At 48.0% G+C, this 24138-nt stretch overlaps 1 protein-coding gene across 2 annotated transcripts in view; it reads right to left on the bottom strand.

The window, feature by feature from the left end:
* Nucleotides 1-24138, bottom strand: part of zmiz1a (zinc finger, MIZ-type containing 1a) — a 108949-nt gene that overhangs the window by 28374 nt on the left and 56437 nt on the right. For both annotated transcript variants that reach the window (XM_079730581.1, XM_079730582.1), the window contains exons 4-6: nucleotides 13597-13715; nucleotides 9834-9947; nucleotides 4991-5096 (exon numbers count right to left, since the gene is read on the bottom strand). In XM_079730581.1, coding sequence (XP_079586707.1) covers nucleotides 4991-5096; nucleotides 9834-9947; nucleotides 13597-13665 — 289 coding nt within the window. In that variant the 5' untranslated portion in view covers nucleotides 13666-13715. The remainder of the gene's footprint in view (nucleotides 1-4990; nucleotides 5097-9833; nucleotides 9948-13596; nucleotides 13716-24138) is intronic.

Below are 24138 nucleotides of genomic sequence, written 5' to 3'. Positions count from 1 at the left end.
TTGAGTGCGCTGCCAATAGATCATGTGGCTACTGTGAAGGTACTTTGTTTGTCTGTAGAAACGGGGTATTGTAATTTTGACATATAGATGGCTAGCTATATTATTAATTACTGTATATTCCACAAAGTAATATCCAGGAAACTACCTTCTTGTCGACCCTTAATCATTACAGTTGGACCCCAACACTGTCCTCAAATATTAAAGTGTAAAAAAAAAGAAGACTTAAAACTACCAAAATATATAACTTTGGCATTGGTCATCAAGAACAAGATATTATTGGCCATTAATCAAGATTTGTGTTTATCTGACTAATGGAAAGCTTTGATTTGACTTAAAAGCCATTCATCTCATATATTCACATTGATTATTGTGTGCTTTACAAACTGTCTTCTAGCTTCAAAAGCTAAAAGCCTATAACTTACACGGCCATGGTTATCTACTAGCATTCTACATAATACATTGACGCTAACATTGCTCATGCTGGCTCATCTATTGGCAGACAAATCTCTTGACTGGATCAGAGCGACCGGTTAATCTCTTGCTAGCCACAATATGAGTTCACACGACCCAGATAGACCAAAACCTTTATTCCTGACCTGATAACAGTTAAACGGCCACAATAAGAGTATTTTCCTACGATGTTGCTGTGTTTTCTTGCTTAAAATATCAGAAACTTGTCATTTTTATAAACACATGGTCAATCAACAGCTATAGTTTCCCCTGTGATTATTGAAACATTGGCTAATTTAATAAATGAAGTCAATAAAACTAAAGTAAATGAACAGTAGCTATAAAATGAATATAAAAAAATAGCCTAAGCTGGTTAAAGGACAAATCCGGTGTAAATTGGATTTGGGATATGTTTGGTATGATAAAGAGTTGGAACGTTCGTTTTGGAGCAAAAAAGCGCATATAGGCTGTCTTTAGCCGATTCTATCAAAACGCTATAAACTTGGAACGATAGGGGCATGTGTTATGGTAAAAACTAAATCACTATTTTAATCCACTTAAAAGGCTAAAGTAGCCCGACACTTCTTTGGTAGTATAATAAGGGTCTTAACATATAAATTAAGGCATTGATAACTTTGTAAGTGTACAGATTGTTTATTAAATAGGACATTTTATACCCACAATACCATCAGTAGTTCACCAGTCGACGCCATCTTGTTTTTAAGACTCGATAAGTAGATTGACCTATCGAGTCTTACAAACAGCGTTTTGGTAGAATCGGCTAAAAACAGTCAATTTAAGAATGCTTCTATACGCGCTTTTTTGCTCCCAAACAAACATTCCAACTCGTTATCATACTAAACATATCCCAGATCCATTTACACCGGATTTCTCCCTTAATGACAGACTAAAATATTTGTTCACAGTTTCCCTTTAGCCTATTTAAAGTCTTGATGCCATGCTCTGGCTGTCTCATTCTACCCATCATGGGGGTCTTGGGCACTGGAGGAATAAGAGTGAAATATTAAATTCCAACCCTTACCCTCCTGAACTTCTTTCTGTTTTTGATGGCATAATGACAAGAGAAAAACGACTTACTCAAACAATCAAACAGCTAAGCTACTACACAGCCGCTGTCTATGATGAACTGACGGCAATAAGTGCTTCATGACTGATACCATCTTGATCCTTAATGTGATTGATCAGCAGTCTAAAAAGTCTGGTTCTCCCCCCCAGCCCCCACCTCCAGCACCCAGCCCCAGGGAGCTGTAGAGAGCATCCCAGACTCCTGGCCTTTGTCTGGGCTCTCAGGTGTCAGAGGTCCAGCCTCTCTGTCGCCACACGGGCTGTCAGGGAAAAGTGCTGGTGGAAGCACTTTTCATACATGTGCACCACACACACACACACACACACACACACACACACACACACACACACACACACACAAGTTATGCAAATGCTCATGAAATGCATAAAATGTCTGTGTATGTACATTTCCTCTATGTCTGAATGAACATAGATAAAAACAACGCATCACCGCCTCAAAGCCCTCCTCATGCTCGTTTAGGTCCTACTGGTTAATGCGTTCGGCGTCCTAAACGGGTGCATGCATGTGTGAACGCTCTGGTGTTGTGGTTCACGTGGGCCGCCGTGCACGTCCCACAGCGCACGTGCCGGCCTCTCCGCCGCCCCTCTGTCTGCCCGCTCAGACAGACGCTCGTGTAACCGAGATAAGACGGATGCTCGGTGAGTAAGGGCTACCCAAGGAGACATCATCTTCCTCCGCCCGCCCCCGCCGCGCCTCCTCGCTGCACGGCCGCCGGCAACACGTCTCCTCTTTCCTAGCCCTCTCCTTCCCATCGCGCCTTCCTCTTTCCTCCATCCCCCCCTCCTTCCGGTCTTAATTACAGCACAGCTTCACATTTGTGTCCTGCGTTGTGCGTATAAACAGCCGTTCCTGAAACACAGAGCTGTCCTCTATTCAATCCCAGAACCATCAACGTCCATCCGTCCCCTCCCCTCCCTCCCTCCCTCCCTCCCTCCCCCCCCAGCCCATGATTCACTCTGTGAGGCTCAGGACCGGCCCGTAGACCCAGAGACTGAGCAGCAGAGGCTGGCTGACAATCACATTAGCTATAATCCACACAGAGAAGGAGGGAGGGAGGGGGGGAGATGGAGAGAGAGGGAAGGAAGAAATCCGGAAGGGAGACGGGGAGGAGAGGGAGGAGGGAGGAAGATGGACAGAGAGGAAAGGAAGAAAGGACAGGGGAAGGGAGGGGAGGAGGGAGGGAGATGAGAGAGAGAGGGGAGGTGGAGGGAGTAAACGGGGGGTGAGGAAGGAGAGATACAGGAAACAAGCACGCAATATTGACATCTGTCTGCTCATTTACGATGCCTTTCCAACAAGATGAGCCCGTCTCGAATGAAAGTTGATATTCAGGCAGAAGCAGAGAGAGTTTTAAAACGAATCATGCAGAGAAAATGTCCACCATTAAAAGCCTTTTTATATGACACAGGGAAAAGTGAAAACAATTATTCAAGGACCATAACTGTTAACCGTGCCATCCAAAATATACATCCTTCACGCTTTTTCAAAATCGAATGAGAATGTCCTGAAGCAACATTTTTTGCATAAAACCATTAAAGCTAGAAAATCGTTAAGATTGAACTAATGATCTACACCAATATTGGATAAGCCCATTACCACATTCAATCATTTCAGGGCCTGATGTTGGGGCGGGGCTACTGCTGTCATCTAGGTAACGTCTAAACACAGGGTTTTATTGGTAATGTGGCCGAGAGGCTTTGGCTGCCAGGGTGAGTGAGTGAGCTCCGACCCCACATCATGGACACCTTTCAGGGCCATCCATCTTCCATCCCCCTCCACCTGACAGCCTGGGCGACAAACACATGTTCTGACAAACACACCCGAACAGATGGGCTTCAGGAGGCGGGGTCTGAGGAGTCGACCAAAGGTTTGGAGGGGAAATTGGATTTGATGGGTAAATGTCTGAGGAGAGAGCATTAGCTCACTCGCTGCTTCTCTCTCTCTTTCTCTCTCCCTTTCTCTCCCTCCATCACTATTGTTCCCTTTCCTCTGTTGCCTGCTCCCCCTTTTCTCCCTCGATCTCTCTCTTTGTCAACATATATTTCCTTTCTCCATGGCTTTTTTTGTATTCTCCACAGAGCCATCTTCGCCTCTGTTTCTCTCTCTCTCTTTCCTCCTCTGTCTTGTTCTCTCCGTTTCCCTTTGTCACTAGCTCATTCTTTCTCTCTAGGGCTGTCTTTGCTCTGTTGCTAACTGTCTCTCCAACTCTTTCTTTCCCTGACTACCTCTCCATCATTATTATTCTCTCAGTTTCTCTCTCCATCTCTCTCTCTGGCTCTCTCTCCTTGAACTACCTCTCCATCCCTCTCTGTCATCCCTGCACCAGTTAGTAGTGCACGCATGCTGAAACCCAGTGTGTCGAGTACACTGTTTTCCTAAGGCGGCCACCCGGACAGTCTCGATGGCACATGAAAGTTTAATGGGAACTAAAAATATCAGACGCTATAATGCTCTGCAGGCTCACGTGTGATGTCTGAGGCCTCAAGATTTGAGATTGAGCATAAAACGACAAAAGAGTCAAAGGACCCTAAAACACGAGCACAGCGCATGTAACGGGGGGGGGGCTGGGGGTAATAGGACTTCCCCATTGAAGCTATACTCTGTCTGAGTAGGATCGCAGACCCAACACCTCCATCCGAACACAAGAGCCTCTACTTCCATTGGGTTGGATACACAGGCACATACAGTACCTGATGCACTTCATAATGAAGATAGCACACGTCTTTTTATACCTGCACACGTATTGCCCAAGTGGATCCTATATCAAACTGTACATGCCGTTTGGCGTTGCATGTATTACACTCTTGGCATGAGGTGGCCCTAGTGGGAATCAAACCATGAACCCCAGAAGTGCTCATACCAGGTGAGGTGCCAGGTGAGCTGGACATGACCACTTAGGCTACCTTTTATTATGCTGGAGCACAAGGGTAATATATACGCTGACTGACAAGACAGTTGATCTGAATGGAACCAGGAAGGAGATCTACGGGACTACTTTATACCACATTTAATCATAATGGAATGAGATAGATTGATGCTACAGGGTGCTCAATCACCGGATGACTCGGTCGACCATGACGTATTTATTCACTTGAGGAAAACGTTTTGGATCAGTCGAGGGTCATACGCAGTGAATCGAGGAAAAAAGCTAAACATAACAAAGGCATCACTCTTTTTTGTGTGTGTGTGTGTGTGTGTGTGTGTGTGTGTGTGTGTGTGTGTGTGTCTTTGTGTCTGTGTGTGTGTGTGTGTGTGTGTGTGTGTGTGTGTGTGTGTGTGTGTGTGTGTGTGTGTGTGTGTGTGTGTGTGTGTGTGTGTGTGTGTGTGTGTCTGTGTGTCTGTGTGTCTGTGACGCTCGAGAGTGGGAGACCAGGAGCTAACAGCAATGACAGTATATCTCATAGAGAGCGGTAGATGGGGCGGGGGTCCTACCTGCGGACTTGGGGGTGAACTTGTCTCTGTTGGCGGCGCACACCGCTAGCAGCCGGTAGCCCAGGTCCAGGTCATAGCCCTGCTGTGCAGCCACCCGGCTCACCACCTAGAGGAGGCACGAGAACAGAGAGGAACGGGGGGGTCATGATGGGGGGGTAAGTCACGCTTCATCTCCCGCTCATTGACAATCTGAGTTCACTAGTCTCAGCGTTTCCACCGTCGTTTAAAAACCTTTCGTTTTCGTTTGTTAAGCGACAGGTGTCTACAGGACCCTGCTGATTATTCTCAGCAGGCAGGTGTTAGGTGTGTTCTCATCAGGTCGACAATGGGAGTCAAGCAATACACAACAGCACTTCTCCACGACACCCCGGATTTGGATTGAGAGGCAGGGGGCGAAAAGACGGGAGGGATAGATGGAAAAATGTATGGAGGAAGGAGCAATCCCGTGTGGTTTGAAAGACTGTGTACCCCAACACCTCTGGGATACGCTTCCATTGGAGGAGGAGATGTTTACTCTTGAAGGGAACATATCGAAGCATATTTTAAATAAGAGCAAAACACGTTAGAGCCATGGGAGCGGAGTCTCCATGGCATGGTGTGTCTCTATTCATTCAGGATCAATAGCAGTGGCATCTGTCTATGTATTAATCCATCTAAGAGATGATTAAATATTCAGTGCTATAAAATACCCTATCTATTTGAATGAATAATGAATGCAGAGAAAACAAAAGGCCACAATAAAAGCAGATTTGATCCTTTGGCTTTTAAAGGCGTGTTGATAGTCAAAGCCATGGGTAACTGCTATTGGGCTGCATCTTGATGCGTTTTACTAGGGACACACTGAACCACACACACACACACACACACACACACACACACACATACACACACATGCAAGCAGACACATGGAAACACATGCAGATCACTTAATACACAGAAACTTAAATTACACACAGAGGGCACACACACACACTTACGTGCACAAAGACTAGCACAAAAATGCAAACACACACAAAACACTAAATACACAGACACTCACATGACACACATGCAAACACACACACACGCTACACACACGCTCAGACTCGCAGGCAAGCACTCTCGCAGGCAAACTTCAATTAATGTGGAGTCTGGAGTCTGGATTGCTCCAGCAAGCCAGAGTAAGGAGGACTTTGAATGACTCCGAGAGAGAGGGAGTGAGTGAGTCTGCCGCAACACCAGCCAATCTAGTGCACAGGGATGGGAGGAGCGTCACCTGCCAGCGGGCCTACTCACCTAGTGGCCATCTTGGCTCTAAATGCTTCAACTGAGAGCGGAACTCCGCAGTTCAGTTCACCCCTCCCAGCTAGTGTTTAGAACCAAGATGGCCGCTCTATGTGCATTACATGGGATTCAAAAGGGTGTTGGTTCCACTATGAGTGTGTTCGGAGCATAGAGGGAAAGCTCTATTGCGTACACCTAAATGTAGGTAGTAGTAGTAGTAGAGGGTTTAGCATGCCTTTATGACATGACAATAACTTTTAATCACATCTAAAAATACATTCAAGGTACTTTCCCAATAAAGAACGCGACGCATGATATTGTCTCCACAGCACCATCGTAGCCTTTCTGAGAGTGTGTGTTTCTGTGTGTGCGTGCACGCGTTTCTGTCTGCGTGCATGTGCATGTGTGCTTCCTTTACTCCTATGCATTGTCATGAGCACGGCAAGAGGATTTAAGAGACAGGAGTTAATCCATATCACAGAGGGGGAAGAGCTATTCTGGCGGTGTCTGCGACCAGGCGATGGCTTCCCTCCCGTCCCCGCCGTCCCCCACCGTCCACAGAACAGGATGAGCCGGCTGAACCGGCGCGCGGGGGGAACATTAGCCAATGTCCCTTTTAGACACGGCTGTCTGGCTGCACTTAGGACTCAAGTTATAGGATGGAGGGAGTGAGACGCAGCGGCAGCAGTGGAGGAGGAGGAGCCGGAGGTGGGGGCGTGAAGGGAGGAGGGTGGGGCGCCGGGCGGGGCGGGGGGGGGGGGGGGGGGGGGGGGGGGGGAATGACCTGACATTTTGGTTTATGGTCGGTGTGCAATGGAAGGGTGATTCTGAAGCGTTAAGTATGATCCTTTCCTTTTTGTGTGTGTGTGTGTGTGTGTGTGTGTGTGTGTGTGTGTGTGTGTGTGTGTGTGTGTGTGTGTGTGTGTGTGCAAAAGAGCCGATATAATTGGCATAATTGACAGCATGAATGTGTTATCAATGGCGATAATAACACACAGTAATAGACATCAAGTACAAAATTGGTCTGGGCAAAATATATAATATATACAATCCAACAAACACACCCAGAGTAAAAATATCACAGCAAAAAAAACAACAACACTTATATCCTCACTCTATAGCGTACACCGAACATAAGGCAAGAGAAAAGCGGTAACAAAATAAACCCAGAGACAGCGGAGCAGCCAACAGAGCCATGAGGTGAAGTGCTGACAGATGGGAGACGTCTACGGCTCCAGAGCTGAATCTGCACTACCAGGACTGGGACTACAGCAGCGGCCCAAACACAACCATCTGCACAGCAGTCAGGAGGACTGAGTCACAGAGCCGTGACGGGAGAGTCACACTCACACAAGGGGTTTGTATGGCTAGTGGATTATTGTGGTCAGGGCAGGGGAGTTTCATCTAGGTGGATCAAGACACTAATGCGCTAAGCATGTAAACAATATGGCTGAAGTGGCTAACCCTTCGCTCACCCTTCTTGTTCCACCACAGGTTAGAGGAACAGATCGTCTGACACACATGTCCTTGAAAGCATGCAGATTACAACTTGATACTGACTAATTTATTAAGCAGAACTCTCCAGTTAACTTCCCAGGAAAAACAAAACGAAATAAAGTGAATTTGTAGAATGATGTGAAGAATAATGTGAATAATGTGGTTAGACAATTGTTTCTTTCCTTCCAACCTCAACAATGAGATTTTCCTATCGCTTTTTCCTATAGGCTCCAGGTAGATTGTGTCTCAGACAAACCCACTTCCCAGGTGAGACCCAGGAATCAATTACCACACCGCATATCACCACAAAATGCACACAGGCAAGCTAATATTTCATCACACCTCACCTCATAATTCATAACTTCAACCATAACTCAAAGTCAAAAACAATGGCAGACCCGGGTTTGATTCCCACCTAGGTTCCTAGGTTCTCGCAAGGGAATCGCAAGGGACTTTCTCCGATTTATTTTGTGGACACGTTTTTGTTACGCAAAGAATCACAGTGATGAAGGTGGACCCCCGGCCCCACCAACCCTTTAGTGCACGTGTGTTGACATGCACACACACGTTTGTAACCATCGAGAGTCTTGCGTGAATCAAGTTTCCTCTGTCTTCCTTCATCGGGGATAATCCCTCATCGAGACGCGGTGTTGTAAAAGATACAACGCAAATTAAGTAGCTCTTTATTCTCTTCACAAATAGAAACAGAACCCAACACAACAAGGACCTGGAAGAATGTCTTGGATTTTAAGCGGTGGCTGCAATTCACCAGATAAGACAGGCTTGCTACTCTATTGGCAGAATCTGAAACTATTTGGCTTCTGAAAATGGTCCCATTCTGAAAGGGGGGCTCAGTTGGGGGGTGGGCCTGGCTGTATGGGTCCTCATGGGGCCTTTAAGAACAGCCTTGTATTCAGATTTACACATTAATGAGCTTTCATTCGTTTGCTCACTCGACCACTTCTCTCCTTCCTTCAGGGGGTTCATTGCAGTGTGACCCACCTGGGCGAGTGAATCAAAAAAAGTGTGTGTCTTTGTGTATGTGTGTGTGTGTGCATGGGTTTGAGTGAGAGAGAGAGAGAGAGAGAGAGAGAGAGAGAGAGAGAGAGAGAGATAGAAAGAAGAAAGAAAAGGAGGGAGACACAAAGAAAGAGACAGATAGATAAAGGGAGTGTGTGTGTGTGTGTGTGTGTGTGTGTGTGTGTGTGTGTGTGTGTGTGTGTGTGTGTGTGTGATTGTGTGCGTGTTCGTGTGCGTGTGTGTGTGTATTCTTGCCCACGCCTTAGCAAGGGCTCCTCAGGGCCTCCGGTTCTGGCCCGGTTCCCAGATTGATGAACACTAGCTTGTGAGAGTGAGAGGTTAGCCAGAGGTGAGTGACCAGGCCCAGCCTTTCTAAATCTCTTTCTGGGAGAGAGTGTGTTAAGCTTGCAAAGTGGAGCCAGGGACCACGGCAGCTGACTAGGGCCGTAACCCCTGTCGCTGGCCCCGTCAGGGCCAGGTCCAGTGCCCTGCATAGCCGTCAGAGACGATGGAGAAAGTAACCGAATGGCCTAGCATAACGTTAGCCTAACTCTGATATCTGCATTCTACTACATTTTGCTGATAAATAGATGGAAGGTATCTTTTTCAAATCCCTTTAATTCCTGTTCTGTACTTTCTGCTGTGACACTGACATTTCCCATCTGGGATTAATAAAGTATTTTTCATCCTATTAGCCTGCTGTTTTATGCCCACTCCATCTCCCACAGTCAGAATTATCATCAATATGAGCCTTAGTCACTCCTAGTCAATCACAACCCAAAAATTCAGGTTTAAAAAAAATTACATATATGGAAGTTCACGTTCTAATCCATATGAGGCCGGGCTCAAACGTCTTCCTTGTTACAGATTACGCGTCAAGTTAAGACCAAAACCCATGAATCGCTTCATTGTCTCTTTTTTTCTCCCTCCAAATCGTACTTAATGAGTGTTTGCCCCGTGTCTGCGGGACAAACTACAGGGGTGCTTTTAAAAAAAAAAAGATAAAAAAATAACTAGGCACCTGAATAAAAACCTGAGGGAAAGCATGATTATTGTTTTGTACCGTCAGGCAGCCCATGAGGCTTTGCTCAAAGGGCCTCTGGAAGGCCCGGGGATCCCCGCACCAGTCCAACAGCTCTGTGGCGGCGGTCTGGAAGTTGGCCGGGTTCTGTAAGTGCTGCGCAAACAAAAGACAAAGCAAGGAGGAAAATCACGTTAGAGGCTGAACATTATCTCATTTCGGTTCTTTTTTTTTTATTAATTATTTGGGGAAAACCTTTAAGAAAACGTGCTGAAAGGGTATTTATACGTAGATGCCTTAGCTTATCCTCCAAAAACAAACACACACACACACACGCACGCACGCACGCACGCACGCACGCGCGCACCTCTCCCAATTCACTTCTGCCTTAATTCAACTCCTTGTAATTCTCCACAACCCTATGAGTACCCTGACCCTGATCCCACCCCCCCACTGATCCACACCCAGTCAGGGCCCCCGGTGCATTGTGGGGGATGATCCCATCCTCCATAATATACACACAATGATGCCAGTGTTTCCTGTTAATCTCTCTTGGCATCTCTCTCTCTCTCTGTCTCTCTCTCTCTCTCTTTCTGTGTGTCTCAAATCCTTACTCAACCTCCCCCTGCATGACTCACACAGCAATAACAACAGTCCTACACTTTGGATTCCCCCCGTCCCTCCCTACAGCACCGTCGGGTCCGTTGTCGGAACCTGACTGAGGCCCAGCTGGAGGAGCTCTGCTCCACGGGCCTGACAACCGACTGGGTTGCGGTGGCTATGTGCGATGATTCAATACATCGGTATTTAATCTCTCGCCGCCTCTCTTGTTTGAGGAGGCCTCAGACCACGGAGGTCTGAAGACCAGCAGGACACAAGGAGAGGGAGGGCTTAGACCCGGGCTCTGCGTCCCCCATGACTAAGGAGGTTAATGGGGCTGAAGTGCCGCAGAACTGCGGCCGGTCCACATGGCTGGGAAGGAGGTCCACTCCGAAAGTATCAAAGCGTCTTGTTTTTGGAGGCCCTCCCCTCAGTGGAGCTTATTGGGGCCCATTGTCCTTAGAGGGCAAGCAGAGGTGAGCGCTTTCTGAATAGGGGGACCGGCTTTTTGGCGAAGGCTCACAAAGAGAAAGCTTAAGGTCCGGCGAAAAGGGACGACCCAATCCCAGCGGACTCGAGGCCGGCCCACAGAAGAGAACATCCACAGAGAGCCTCAATGATATCGTCGGTTCCCTCAGGTCTCGAGTGGTTCATCTTTTGTGGTGTGAAGATTATCTATTGTGGTGCCAGTCAGAGAATCCTTGGTTCTCACAGAGGGCCGACGAAGAGCTGCAGGAAAGACAGAAAATAGATCCTTCCCTCAAAAAGAAGGGGAATGAGGGCGGGCGGTTGTGGATGTGTGTGGGGGGGGGGGGGGGGGGGGGGGGGGTCGGGTGTTGGGTGTTGGTGTGGGTGGGTGATGATGGTGTTGGCGGTGACGATGATGATGATGTTGGTGAAGCTGGGGTTGGGGGGGGGGGGGAAGGTGGGGGTTGGTAGCAATTAAGGTGAGAGTGGTGATGGAAGTGGTGATAATAGTGGTGGTGATGGTGGTGGTGGTGGTTTGGCGACATTGCTGGGAGGTAGTGATGACGCTGGTGGTGGTCATGGTGGTGGGGGTAACATTGGTGCTGTTGTGGCAATGTTGATAAGAGTTATTCATGATGTGATGGTGCTGGTGGTGGTGGTACAGGTAGTGGGGATGGTCTTCGGTGTCTATAGATGAATGATATAATCTGGCTTTATTGACGCTTGAGAGGAGTCCAATCAGGACTCAAGAGAGCAGAACCAGCAGGGGGTTGGCACTGAACTCTGACCCCACAGCTACATCTCACAATAGCGTCCAAGGCCTGACATCTCTGATTAGATGATGCGAGAAAGAGGACTACACGTGGCGAGAAGGGGATGAGGACATAAATGGGCTCTGTCCGTTGCTACCATTGGTTGCTACTACTTCGTCATCAAGCAGACGATTCACCCAAATGACTAACGGAATCTTAGAACGTGTCATGGTGAGGCATGTAGAGTTTAGGGCTTTGGCTCATGGTGAGTTAGAGGTTTGAACCCAGAACCTTTCGGCTAAGAGGCAAACACCCAAACAACTCGACTCTGCTGCCTCTTGCTGTTCAGAACGGCGCGAAGAGGAGGCACAGGTTGAGGAAGTGGGAAGGAGAAGAAGGGTGTGACATGAGGAGAAATGGAGCCAGACATCTCTCTCTCTCTCTCTCTCTCTCTCTACTAATGTGGTCTGTCCTCTTTTTCCTCGGCTACTGGGGCCAGCAAGGGATCAGGAACATTTGGTACCTGCGACTGCTTTCTTGGAAGAAAGAAAACACAGAAAAAACCACCCCAGCCCAGAACTTGGTGTCCTGCCCAGTGGTTCCATCCTGTACTTGGACCAGTGCCTTCTAGCAGTGGGTGTGGCAGGCAGGCCCGGGCACTGTGTTGTTCTGAACACTATTATTTGCATAACAAACGATGCAAATAACCAATTTGTCTTGACATTAAGCCTGCAATTTGAGACAAGGTCTCGGGCAAAAGCGGGAATGGACACTACGGAGTGTGAACGACACTAGAAAGCTTTGTGAACTGCCTTTCGCTTTCAGAATGTCTCAAGTTTTGGACATTAAATGCTTTTGTTTACTTTACACTTTAACCTTCTTTTCACATGACCCTGCATGTGCTGCGGCAGCTGGTGATAGTGAGGGTCAAGGGGGAAAGCTGATAGAAAACAACAACAATAAGAAGAAAGAAAGAATGTCACCTCAGGAATCCCCAACCGAACCCTAGGCCCTTTCATGCTCTCCTTCACTGAAACGCATGGTGTCAAATGGCTGTTGGGGAAGATGAATGCCCATCCACACGTGCACAGCGGACAAAACAAATACACCCGCAGCCATCCAGTCACAAGCCGGTCTACTAGACTGCCGGCCAGTGAGCCAGCAGAAGTTAGGAGCCCTACATCTCTCTCCCTCTCTGCCTGCCAGTCTGTCTCTCTGCCTCTCTCTGCATTAGTCTGACTCTCAATTTCTCTGCCTGTCCGCCCATCAGTCTGTCTGTCTGTCTCTATGAGTGGCGTCTCCATCAATCTGTCAGCTTGGGAAGCAGCACGCTCCAAACCACAACACTGCGGAGGGAGATGTCAGGGAACACAGGGGCTGGGAGGGGAACAAGACACCAGTTCACTTGGGTGGAGAGAACACCTCAGTCACTGTGGAATGTGGCTGTAATGGAGAACCGTTTGATTGTTTGTTTTTGTTCAGAGTGCTCTCTCTCTCTCTCTCTCTCTCTCTCTCTCCCTCTCTCTCTCTCTCTCTCTGCCAAAATGACCTTATAAGGTGCTTGGAAGAGGACGGGAAAGAAGAGGAGAGGAGAGGTGAGATGAAAAGAGAGAATGGGAGAGGTGACGAGAAGAAAGGATAGAGGAAGAGAGGAGAGGAAAGAAAGGAGGGGAGAGGAGAGGAAAGGAGAGCAGACGATAAGAGAAGAGAAGAGAGGAGAGAAGAGAAGAAAGTGAGGGAGAGAAGACGAAAGTGGAGAAAAGAAGAAAGAAAGGTAAGGAGAGAAGAGACAAAAGGAGGGGAGAGAGGTTCAAAGGCAAAATCGTCTTGCTCGGTTTTCTTTTAGACACCATGACTTCATACTCCCGGGATCTGTTGTCGGTGGCATTGGAAGCTCTGACACAACCACACACTAACGCACGCGCACACACTTGCTTACTGGTAACTTAGTTTGAACTCACACACACACACACACACACACACACCTGTTTGATGCACAGCAGCCTGTCATTGGTCTGCTGGATGTGTCGGTCCATGGAGGGTAGCGTGTTCATCTTGATGAGGTGGAGGCGCTACCGGAAAGCCATTAAAGGGGTCCTCTGTTCTGTGAGAGAAAAACACACACACACAGAGACAAACAGGTCACTCCCACCGTCACTCATCATGGTTTGCGGTTCACAGTTTAGACAAGAGGGTAGGACAAATAAGGAACAAACAACACACAAAGACATACACATGCTTCCGTCACATCACCTGTCACTCGGAGTTTATAGTGCACAAGTTTAAACAGAGGAAGGGAAGGAACACACACACACATAAACAGAGCGAGAGAGAGAGAGAGAGAGAGAGAGAGAGTGAGAGATATTCCAGCTTGACAGCTTTGTGACAAAGACCTGACACCAGAGTGAACTCTGTGTGGTCGCCAGTGGCCTGGAGCGACGGCACACCCGGGTCAGGGGTTGTCGTTCCGGAGGCATGGGAACCACACTATTGTTTGCGTGTGAGTGCGTTAGCGTGAGCGGTTCAGTTCATAGTCACAGCGTCGGTGGGTGACACCATGTGTCACAATGCGAGGCGAGGTGGAGGTGTGGTGTTATCCTACGTGCGAAAGTAGGTGCCAGGGAAACACCTTTAGGATTGTGCGCACACACACACACACACACATTCACACACATTGTCAAAGACGACTGATAAACGGTACTTAGTATTAGTATTTAGTGCTGTCGGTTTACTGTTTTGACAGTGTAGTATCATGGAGTATCATGTAAAACGCTTTCAATTATTATTCTGACACTACGCTGTTAACACAACACAAACTAAGTACGTTGCATGGAAATATTTGTTCAAACACAAAGTTTTGTTGTATTGTTATCTCCTCTGTTGAAATAGGAGATAACAAAAATGGAATCAGTGATCACACTAAAGCCGGCATCAGAACCTTGCACATTAGCATTGCGTAAAAACAGACACGCAAGTCAGCACCACACACAACCAAACACATCAAGACCACATGAACACACAAACACACACGCACGCACATCAGCAACGCGCACACGCGTATCAGCACCACGCACACGCAGATCAGCAGCGCACACACACACGCACATCAGCACCGCGCACACACATGGACATCAGCGCCACGCACACACATGGACATCAGCGCCACGCACACACACAAACATCAGCATCGTGCACACGCACATCAGCATAGTGCACTTTACACTCACCTCAGCACCACTGCTGGGGAAAATTGTGAGTCAAACACTGATTATTATGATTCTTTATATATTTCAAAGATATATATATAATTATATTTTCACACACACACACACACACACACACACACCCTTCTCTGCCTAGGCCTGCACTTAAATAAATGGCTTTACGGCTAGCTTGCACACTTTGCAGACCAAATTTGGATAATGTGTCTGTGGACTATGTCAATGGGCTTAAATTTAATCTCCTCTCTCTCTCTCTCTCTCTGTTGTTGAAGAAAAGTAAAGGCACGGCCCTACATTAAGAGGCTGTCTAAAAAGGAACCAAATTACTACTTCTTCAACTAGAACTCCCTTTCCTATCTCGACGCGTCTCTCAGTTCAGTGCCAACACAAGCCAAGATACTGCGTAGAGAACCACACCAGCCGCCACCAATGTTCATATACAGGAGGACTGAACGAGAGAGCCTCAGGTCAGCATGTATAGAGAGTGCTGCATAGTATTGATAAAGGATTTACCTGGACCCCCCGCTGAGAGGGAGAGGGAGAGAGGGTGAGAGACGGAGACATGGAAATATATAAAAGGTATGCTTTTAGGAAATGTGTGCTTGCGTAACAGCAGAGGGATCACACATCTCGGATGCGCTCACACACTAACGTGCACACACACGCGCGCGCGCGCACACACACACACACGCACACACACACACACACACGTAAACACAAAAGCTTGAATTCCTTCCGATTAGGCGCTGAGGTGAAACTTCAAAGGAACCGCTGAGAATACGAGTGTCTTACTAATCCCCTGAGCCTCAACATTAGCAAAGTGGTATTACCCAGAGTGCACTCTGGCAAGTCTTATCCTACATGATAAACGGACAGCATTTAAATAGCGCTTTGCTGGCCATTTTAAGTCATTCAATGTGCCAAGACGTGTATGCCTCAAATGCTTTCTTGCAAACAGTCATCCATCTACACAACGATTGTGTCAACATGGCAGGTGACAACCAGCTTGTTGAATATTTTGCTCAACGATATCTCTACAGGCTAGCCCGGTGGAGCGGGGAATTGAACAAGCAACAAGTTGAAGTTGATAATCAACAAGATTTACCTCCTGAGCTAATAAAGACAAAAACACTTTTGCAGAAAGAACAAATAGAGCACAAAACAGTGTTGTGATTAATTGGAAATGATCTTTCAGCCTGCTCGGATGACATCATTACTTAAAACTGTAAGCATTAACTGCCAGTGAACCAGACAACATAGCTTAAGTGTTTACAAGGGCCTTAGAATTTCCAGACTGCAGTGCCACATAGCGACCACTAGAGGACTCCCTCTTCCAACTGCCCACCACCTCTGTTCTCAAATGCAAATACCACACACACACACACACACACACACACACACACACACACACACACACACACAACAACAGACACCCACACACACACACACACACACAATCAGTGGCCCGTAGAGGACTCTTTTAAAGCTCTCGAAGGTCACTACAAAGTGCTACAAATCTCCCTCGGAGGCCGGCCAGCTCCCTGGACCACGACGAGGGAAGCCCCCCACCCCCCCCTTTGACCTTCCCCTGGTGGGCCGCAGGAGGCGGGGGTATCTCTGACCTGGATCCCATCGATGAACCCCTCCCCCTGCCACAGACACACGGTGTCCCCCCCACATCCCAAAAGAAAAGGTTTGGAAAAAGGACAAAAAAGAGACCGTTTGCCTTTCTCCTTCTCTCTCGCCCTCCTTCTCTCTCTTTTTTGTGCCCGCTCACTCCAGGGCGCAGTACCTTTTGGGGGTTGTCCTTTACGAGATCGGGGACCTCTAAGGTCGTGAGAGGGAATAATTAACTCAACCTACTTTGTTAGGAGGTGCATCCTCCAATTACAGGTTGCGCTAAGGCTACGCTATGTAGCTAGTAGCATGTTATACGAAGCTATTGATGTACTTAGTGGTCTATTGGCTAACTGAGACTGGTTGCATGCTATCACAAGTCCCCCCCCCCTCTACCTTTCATACCAAACCTCCCTGTCTATGTCACTCCCTCATGAAGCATAAAAAAATAAATATATATATATATATATATATATATATATATACTTTGTTTTTTTCTTTTAGGTAGGTTGAGGGCACAGGCCTGAGGACGAGTACCTGTGTTTGCTTCCTAAACATCTCAGCGAACCCTTCTCTTCTGACCAGAGGTGTACAGCAGGGGGATTACACGTCCAATTACACAGCGTATATTACACCCCCCCCCCCCCCCCCCCCCCCATAAGAGCTGAGGGCGTGAGCTATGAATCTTATTATGGTCACAGACCACAATAAAATGATCTCTCTCTCCCTTTTCCATTCTCTTAAAACTCTCCCGTTCCCATTCCCTTAAACTCTCCCTTTTCCTTGATTATTGCTCTCTACTCCTAGCACACTTTAAGGAGTAATTACAAAACGTACAAACTCTCTTTCCCTCTCGGTCCAAATGCCTCCATCTCCATTCCTCTCCATGTTTCCCTTTCACTCTTTCTTCTCTCCTGCGCATACAGTGAAACGCCAGTCCGCCATTATAAACAAGAAGTGTTCGTAATGACCTCTCTCTCTCTCGCTCTCTCTTAAACAAGTAAAAGGTAACTGTGGAAACAAATAAAGTGCTAAGAAGAAACAACAACAGCTGGGTAATATGAAGAAAGAAGAGACTGATGATGATGAAGTGGCTGGGAGGAAGGCCACTGGTTCACCGCAGACTTCAGGGTTGGATATCCACTATCGTTTGCCCACTATGCACTCATCAGTCGATATACTGTCCAGTGCATCAGACGTTCCCTGCACTGTAAGGATGAGAGACTTCCAGCCTCTTTGGGGGCTGGCGTTTCCATCATGGCGTCATTGTGTTTTCATTACATTCTGGACTTGACGGTGTTGGCCCTCGTCCTCAGGGGAAGGATAAACTTCTGACACTAAACCGCACATCTCAGACTTTGATTGGTGTTCAAGCACAATATCAGGGAACAGCCTCGTGGTGGTGGTGGTGGCGGGGGCTGAGGCTGGAGAGGAGACCCGGAAGAGCCCTCGTCTTCAGAGTGCTTCAGCTCTGCTGGTTCATCCTCTGATCCTCAACACACAGACACCGCTTCTGCCATTCTGGATCTCCCATCATTACGGCAATTCTACCTCATTCTCCCCATCTTCCATCTCCTGCACCTCCCCTCAATGATGTCCCTTCTCCCTCCCCTCCTTTCCGCTCACCTCCCTATCCTCAGTCCTCCCCTCCCTCCTCTCCCCCTCCCCTCCTCTCTTGTCCTCACCTCTCCTCCTCTTCCCACCACTCCCTGTCTGTTCCTCTCCCACCCTCCCTAGCTCTCCTCTCCGTCTCCCGTTCCCTCCCTTTCCACCTCTCCTCCCTCCTCCTCTCCCTCCCTCCCTCCCCCGCCAGCGGGGCCTGTGCGCGGGAGCAACCATAACAGTCAGGAGGTGGAATAGATTCATTTGCTCTAATGTGGTTTGTGCTGCAGCGCCACGCGGCACTGAGCGCTGCACTCTCCCTCTCTCTCCCCCGTCTATCTCTCTCTCTCTCCCCCGTCTATCTCTCTCCCTCTCCCCCGTCTATCTCTCTCTCTCTCCCCGTCTATCTCTCTCTCCCCGTCTATCTCTCTCTCTCTCCCCCGTCTATCTCCCTCTCTCTCCCCCGTCTATCTCTCTCCCCCGTCTATCTCTCTCTCTCTCTCCCGTCTATCTCTCTCCCTCTCTGCAGTTCATGGGTTTTTAAAACAGGCCAATCATCACCCCTTTACCTTTGCTGGCCCCTTCCCACTTCCCGCATAGCCATCTCCCTCTCCTAGCACTCTATGTATCAGTGGAACACACACACACACACACACACACACACACACACACACACACACACCCCCCCCCCTTCGTTTACCAGGTGCACCATCTCCTCTCAGCTGCCATGTCTATTGTATAATTTTTCCACACTATTTCCTTGTTCCTCTTTCTTTCTTTCTCAATCTTTCCCCAAACAGTCCTTCATGTCTCCTTCTACTTTTTTATCGCCATCTCCCTCTCTCTTGGTCCCTCTATGTCTCTCGCTCCCTCTGCTGTCTTCCCCTGTGTGACTTCAAGTATCTCCATGTCTCGCCCATTACTGGTTTCCTTCTTTCTCTCTCCATGTGTCTTGCTGTCTTCGTATCCCTCTCTCCGTCACCCTCTCTCCATCACCCTCTCTCTCTGTCTCCCAGACTGCTTCCTTGTCTCTGTGTGTCTCTCTCTCCGTCTCCAAGTGTCTCTCTCCCACACTGCCTCACTTCATTATTTTATTTGCTAGACTCCGCTAATCCTCTGCTTGGCTAATCCCCCCCCCCCCCCCCCACAGACACCCCCCACTCCCTGGCAGAGACCACCACAGTTACCGTAGTAACAAAGGTCCCCGCCGGCCTTTTATAAGAACCCCCACCCCTCCTCTGAGCATAGCAACCAATATAAAAAGTCTCTTGAGGGCTAAAACAGAGAGCACACACACACACACACAGACAGACACACACAAGCACGTGTTACAAACAGACTTACATTATACCACTCGTGACAAATTGTAAATGCACAGCCCTCTTTGTGCACCCTGATTGTTTATTGTCCCTTTTAATGCGACAACCGCAGGAGCGGCCAGCCTGCTATGTGACACCCAGAGCAGCAGGCAGCTGCCGCCAGTGGCCGTGCTGGTGGTGTTGCTGCTGGTGGAGCTGGTGGTCGCTCGCGATGGCGGTCAGTCAGACATGTGAGCTCCACTGTCGCTGCTCGTCTTTAAATATAGGAGCGTGGGCTTTGCTGCGGACCTCGCAAGCATGTGCCACCAGACACCCCCACACCCAGGGGGGGTGCCTCCAATCATTCTGCCACTCAGCGCATGGGATGGGGGCGAAGGAGAGAGTATTTAGCAATTTGGGAGGGCTGCCTTGATTGGTCGTGTTGTCTCGTTCAAATAAGGGGCCCTTTTTAGGGCTGGGGTGTGCGTGTGTGTGTGTGTGTGGGTGCGTAATATGTTGCTGTTTTCTGCTGCATGTGTATTATATTAGTACTAGTGAGCGTGTGTGTGTGCGTGCTTGTGTGTGCCTGCGTGCGTGCGGATCGATGCACAAACACAGGCGAGCGAATGTGAGTCGAGAGTGCGTGAGCGACTGTATCTGTGCCCCGGCCTTCGTGTGTGCAAACACTCATGTGTGTGTGAGCATGCGTGCCAATCCATGATGTACATCCCGTCACTCCCGCCTGGCCCTCTCCTCTGGCCATCACCAGAGGAGAGGGCCAGCTTGTCTTCCCTTTCAAAGAGCTCCGCAACCCGGTCATCCGTTAGCAGGGAGGAGAGCCATCACATGATGAATGAATGAGCTCCTTCTTCCACTACAATGTTCCACCAACCAGAAGACTATTAATATCCCGCGAGGATGACATCCTATCCTGACAGAGGACTTTTAGGCCGGGGCGACTGGGATCTGCTCATGTGATGAACAGCAGAGCGCCTGGGAACGTCGTATGGCGTTCCTAACAGGGAGACGTCTGGAAGAGGCGGTTGTGGGTGGATTAAGAAGAGGTTTATGTGCCATAATGCATTGGGTTCACTGTATGATGTACTGTGTTAACTGGGATCATGGGACATGAGTATGAGCCTTGCATTACTTTTTATTTCACGGTTGGGATGATTTATGATTTGCGGGAAACTAAACGGCTCCGCAAACACGCACCGTCGATCAGAGGACTATTTCAACGTTGCACCGGCCGAGCGACGATTGCCTCGGTTTAAAAGTGTCCTGAGCCATTTAACCAAGTTGTGGGCCGATGTCCCTCCAGGATGTGGCTCAGTAAACCCTTGATTTCACATGGTTCAATCACAGAACGGTGGAGCTCAATGAGAAAATCTGTGGCTGTCTCCGCGGACCCACAGGCCGTCTTGTGTTGGGCTAAACCTTACGGGCTCAACTCCAGCGAATCTGTTCCTCCAGCGAACGCACGCACGCACACGCACACACACACACACACACACACACACACACACACACACACACACACACACACACACACACACACACACACACACACACAACCCCCCGACCACCACCAATGTGATGGCTGAAAGGGTAAACTGACAAATTCCATGTCCTTGGGTTACAGCAGCAAGCAAACTGCTGACCCAAACGCAATTACATACTGGCCACGGGGATGAGGAGGCTCATGCTCTGGTAGTGAGGGGGGTTGAATGAGTGTGTGATGATCTAGGAGTGTTTGTGTGTGTGTTTGTGTATGTCGATTTAGTAGGTGTGTGTGTTGTGTGTACGTGTGTACGTGTTCGTCTGTTGAACTAGTAGGAGTTTGTGTGTGTGTGTGTGTGTGTGTGTGTGTCGTGTGTGTCTGTTGATCTGGTAGGAGTTTGTGTGTGCATGTGCACGCGCCTGTGTGTGTCTGTTGATCTAGTCAGTGTGCTTGTGTGCGGGTGTGTGTGATGATCTAGAGCGTGTGTGTGTGAGTGTGTGTATACACATCATCTATGGAGTGTGTGTGTGTGTGTGTGTGTGTGTGTGTGTGTGTGTGTGTGTGTGTGTGTGTGTGTGTGTGTGTGTGTGTGTGTGTGTGTGTGTGTGTGTGCATGTTTGTGTTTGTGTAGAGCACAGAGAATAATATTGACTGGGCACCTTCCGAGCTGGAAGCAGCCAAAGCTGTAGACAGCAGTGGGCTGAGAGTTGGAGTCAGAGCTGTCCTCCAACATGCTCTGCAGAGGCAGAGTCAGTGGCTGAGAGGAGGAAGGACTTACTCCAGTGCCAATCTGTGTGCTGCTGCCTAGACTTTGATAAAAGCCCACAGAGCCAGCTAATGAGAATGCAGTAAGACACATACGGATGTGCACGCACACACACACACACACACACTTGCCCTTCTCCTTATTTAACTAGAACACTAAGTCCTGCCACAAAGCACAGCACTGGCAATGCAAATGTTTTATTTCTCCCCTCTTATCTTTTATAGGACAAATCCAATTAACCGTAAAAAACATTCAGAGGCAGCTCTCTCATGCTCTCTGTGTGCGCGTGTGTGTGTTGGTAACGTGGGCAGCGAGGCCAATAGACTGGGGTTTCAGAGAAGGTCTCAGAAAGCCTGTTGCGTACATGCATGCGTTGTTTTGATTCGAGGAATCCACCGAAAGAAAGAAATGCGCAGCTTTGTTCGCTTACTGTGAAGTAACATCATTATTCAAAAGGAGTTCAGTGTGTGTGTGTGTGTGTGTGTGTGTGTGTGTGTGTGTGTGTGTGTGTGTGTGTGTGTGTGTGTGTGTGTGTGTGTGTGTGTGTGTGTGTTCATAGAAAGGCAGCAAACACCCGAAACAAGCAATCAACCACAGCTTTGGTCTTGCTCATAACAATCTATGCACTCAATCAGAAGAGGGAATGAACTAATGTTTTCCCATCATGGGGAAGGTAGAGGAGGGAGAGAGGCTGGATGAATACCAACGTGATACAGCAGTTTCACAAGGTAAGTAAGTAAAAGTAAAAAATGTATATAGCACCTTTCCAGAGCTATTGTCGCAACGTGCTTGACTAAGCTAAAACAGTAATACAATACATACAGTACTAAATATAGACTTCGGAGCAGATTTTAAAATATAAATCTACACTCCTCACATGTCCTGCATTTGTGAATGCTTGCGTTTACAGGTTGGTTTTCAGTTGGATTTTAAAACAGTCAGCGCCGGTTCGCTTATAAAAAGGAAGGTTATTCCAATGTCTTGGAGCCACCCAGAAATAGGCCCTTTCAGCCCTTGTTTGGAAGTTGGACAGTTTGCATGTTAATGCTGAACCGAAGTTGCCTCTAAGAGTTGAGGAGGTAAAGTTGAGGCGAACGCCACTGAAGCAGAGTTTAGAACAAACCAGACAGTACTCAGAGTTAATACAACATCAATCATGCCGCTAAAGATTCATCACGATTGTCACTTAAATGAATATAAATAATAACACACGTATAGGCTGTGCTTGTGCTGGTGTAATGATGTTCCCTGTGACATTTTGACAACGAAATGCTTCTTTTATCAGAACCTCGCAGAGAAAAAGAAATAACAATATAGGGTGACAGATCTTTGAATATTTCTTTTAATGCTCCCTATTTTGTGTTTTACCAGAAGGGATAAAGTGTCACGTTGAAAGACAAGACTGAGCTACGCGCAGACATTTAATCATCCTATTTCTATAGCGCCGTTCGCCCCAACCCGAATCAACACTTGGTGTTGTTTGTAGTATCTGAGGTTACTGCTATATCTCCGGGCTGAAGCCAGCCCAGGGACGCTGAGACACATCCCAGATAGACTCCATCACCGCAGTTCATTATCAACTAATCCTTAGGCCCTCACACCGTATGTTTGACATGTGTGTGTAAGAGGCTTCTGTTTGTGTGTGTGTGTCCTCAACAGTTAGCGCACCTGTGTGTGTGTGTGTGTGTGTGTGTGTGTGTGTGTGTGTGTGTGTGTGTGTGTGTGTGTGTGTGTGTGTGTGTGTGTGTGTTTGTGTGTCAGGATCCTATAAAGACGCCCCCTGCTGTGGAAATGGAACCACCTGATGTTGTAACCGGTGCTCTGCCTTTACTCTGCACCATCCACACAGGTGCAGTTTCCCTCAGCGGGGCGATGCCAAAAGGCTAATTTACTTTACTGCAGCAAAAGAGACAGCCAGTTATACATTTAGTGCTAATTTGCTGGGGCGTGTGTGCGTTCATTTGGGCAAGCGTATATCGCCACGTTGACATCTATGTGAAATCTATGTTCTAGTCCTCCTCCTCAGACAGTGTGTAGTGTGTGTGTGTGTGTGTGTGTGTGTGTGTGTGTGTGTGTGTGTGTGTGTGTGTGTGATGTGCATATACCATTTATGTCAGAAACAGGTTGTGGATATTATCGTTTTATTCACCATGCAGAATTACATGTCAGTGTGATTACAAAATAAACCTTGTGTTTCTTCTCTGCTATGCTCTCACGAGAAAAAACATCAAAGTCGTAGAATTCACTAATGCAATGGCAATGAGGCAGGGAGGTGAGAGGGTGGAGGAGAAAGAGACAGACAGAGAGAGAGGGAGACAGAAAGGGGGAGGAACGTAGCTTGACATAGACAGAGACAGGGAGACATGGAGAGAGAGAGAGAGAGAGAGAGAGAGAGAGAGAGAGAGAGAGAGAGAGAGAGAGAGAGAGAGAGAGAGAGAGAGGGGAATAGAGAGAGCTAGGAGACAGAGAGAGACAGAGAGAGAGAGAGCCAAATTGAGAGGGGAATAGAGAGAGCTAGGAGA

The sequence above is a fragment of the Pollachius pollachius genome (genome assembly GCF_949987615.1).
Source record: "Pollachius pollachius genome assembly, chromosome: 2".
NCBI lineage: Eukaryota > Metazoa > Chordata > Actinopteri > Gadiformes > Gadidae > Pollachius > Pollachius pollachius.
The sequence above is the reverse complement of the archived record's forward strand: the minus strand, read 5'-3'. Positions and strand labels throughout refer to the sequence as shown.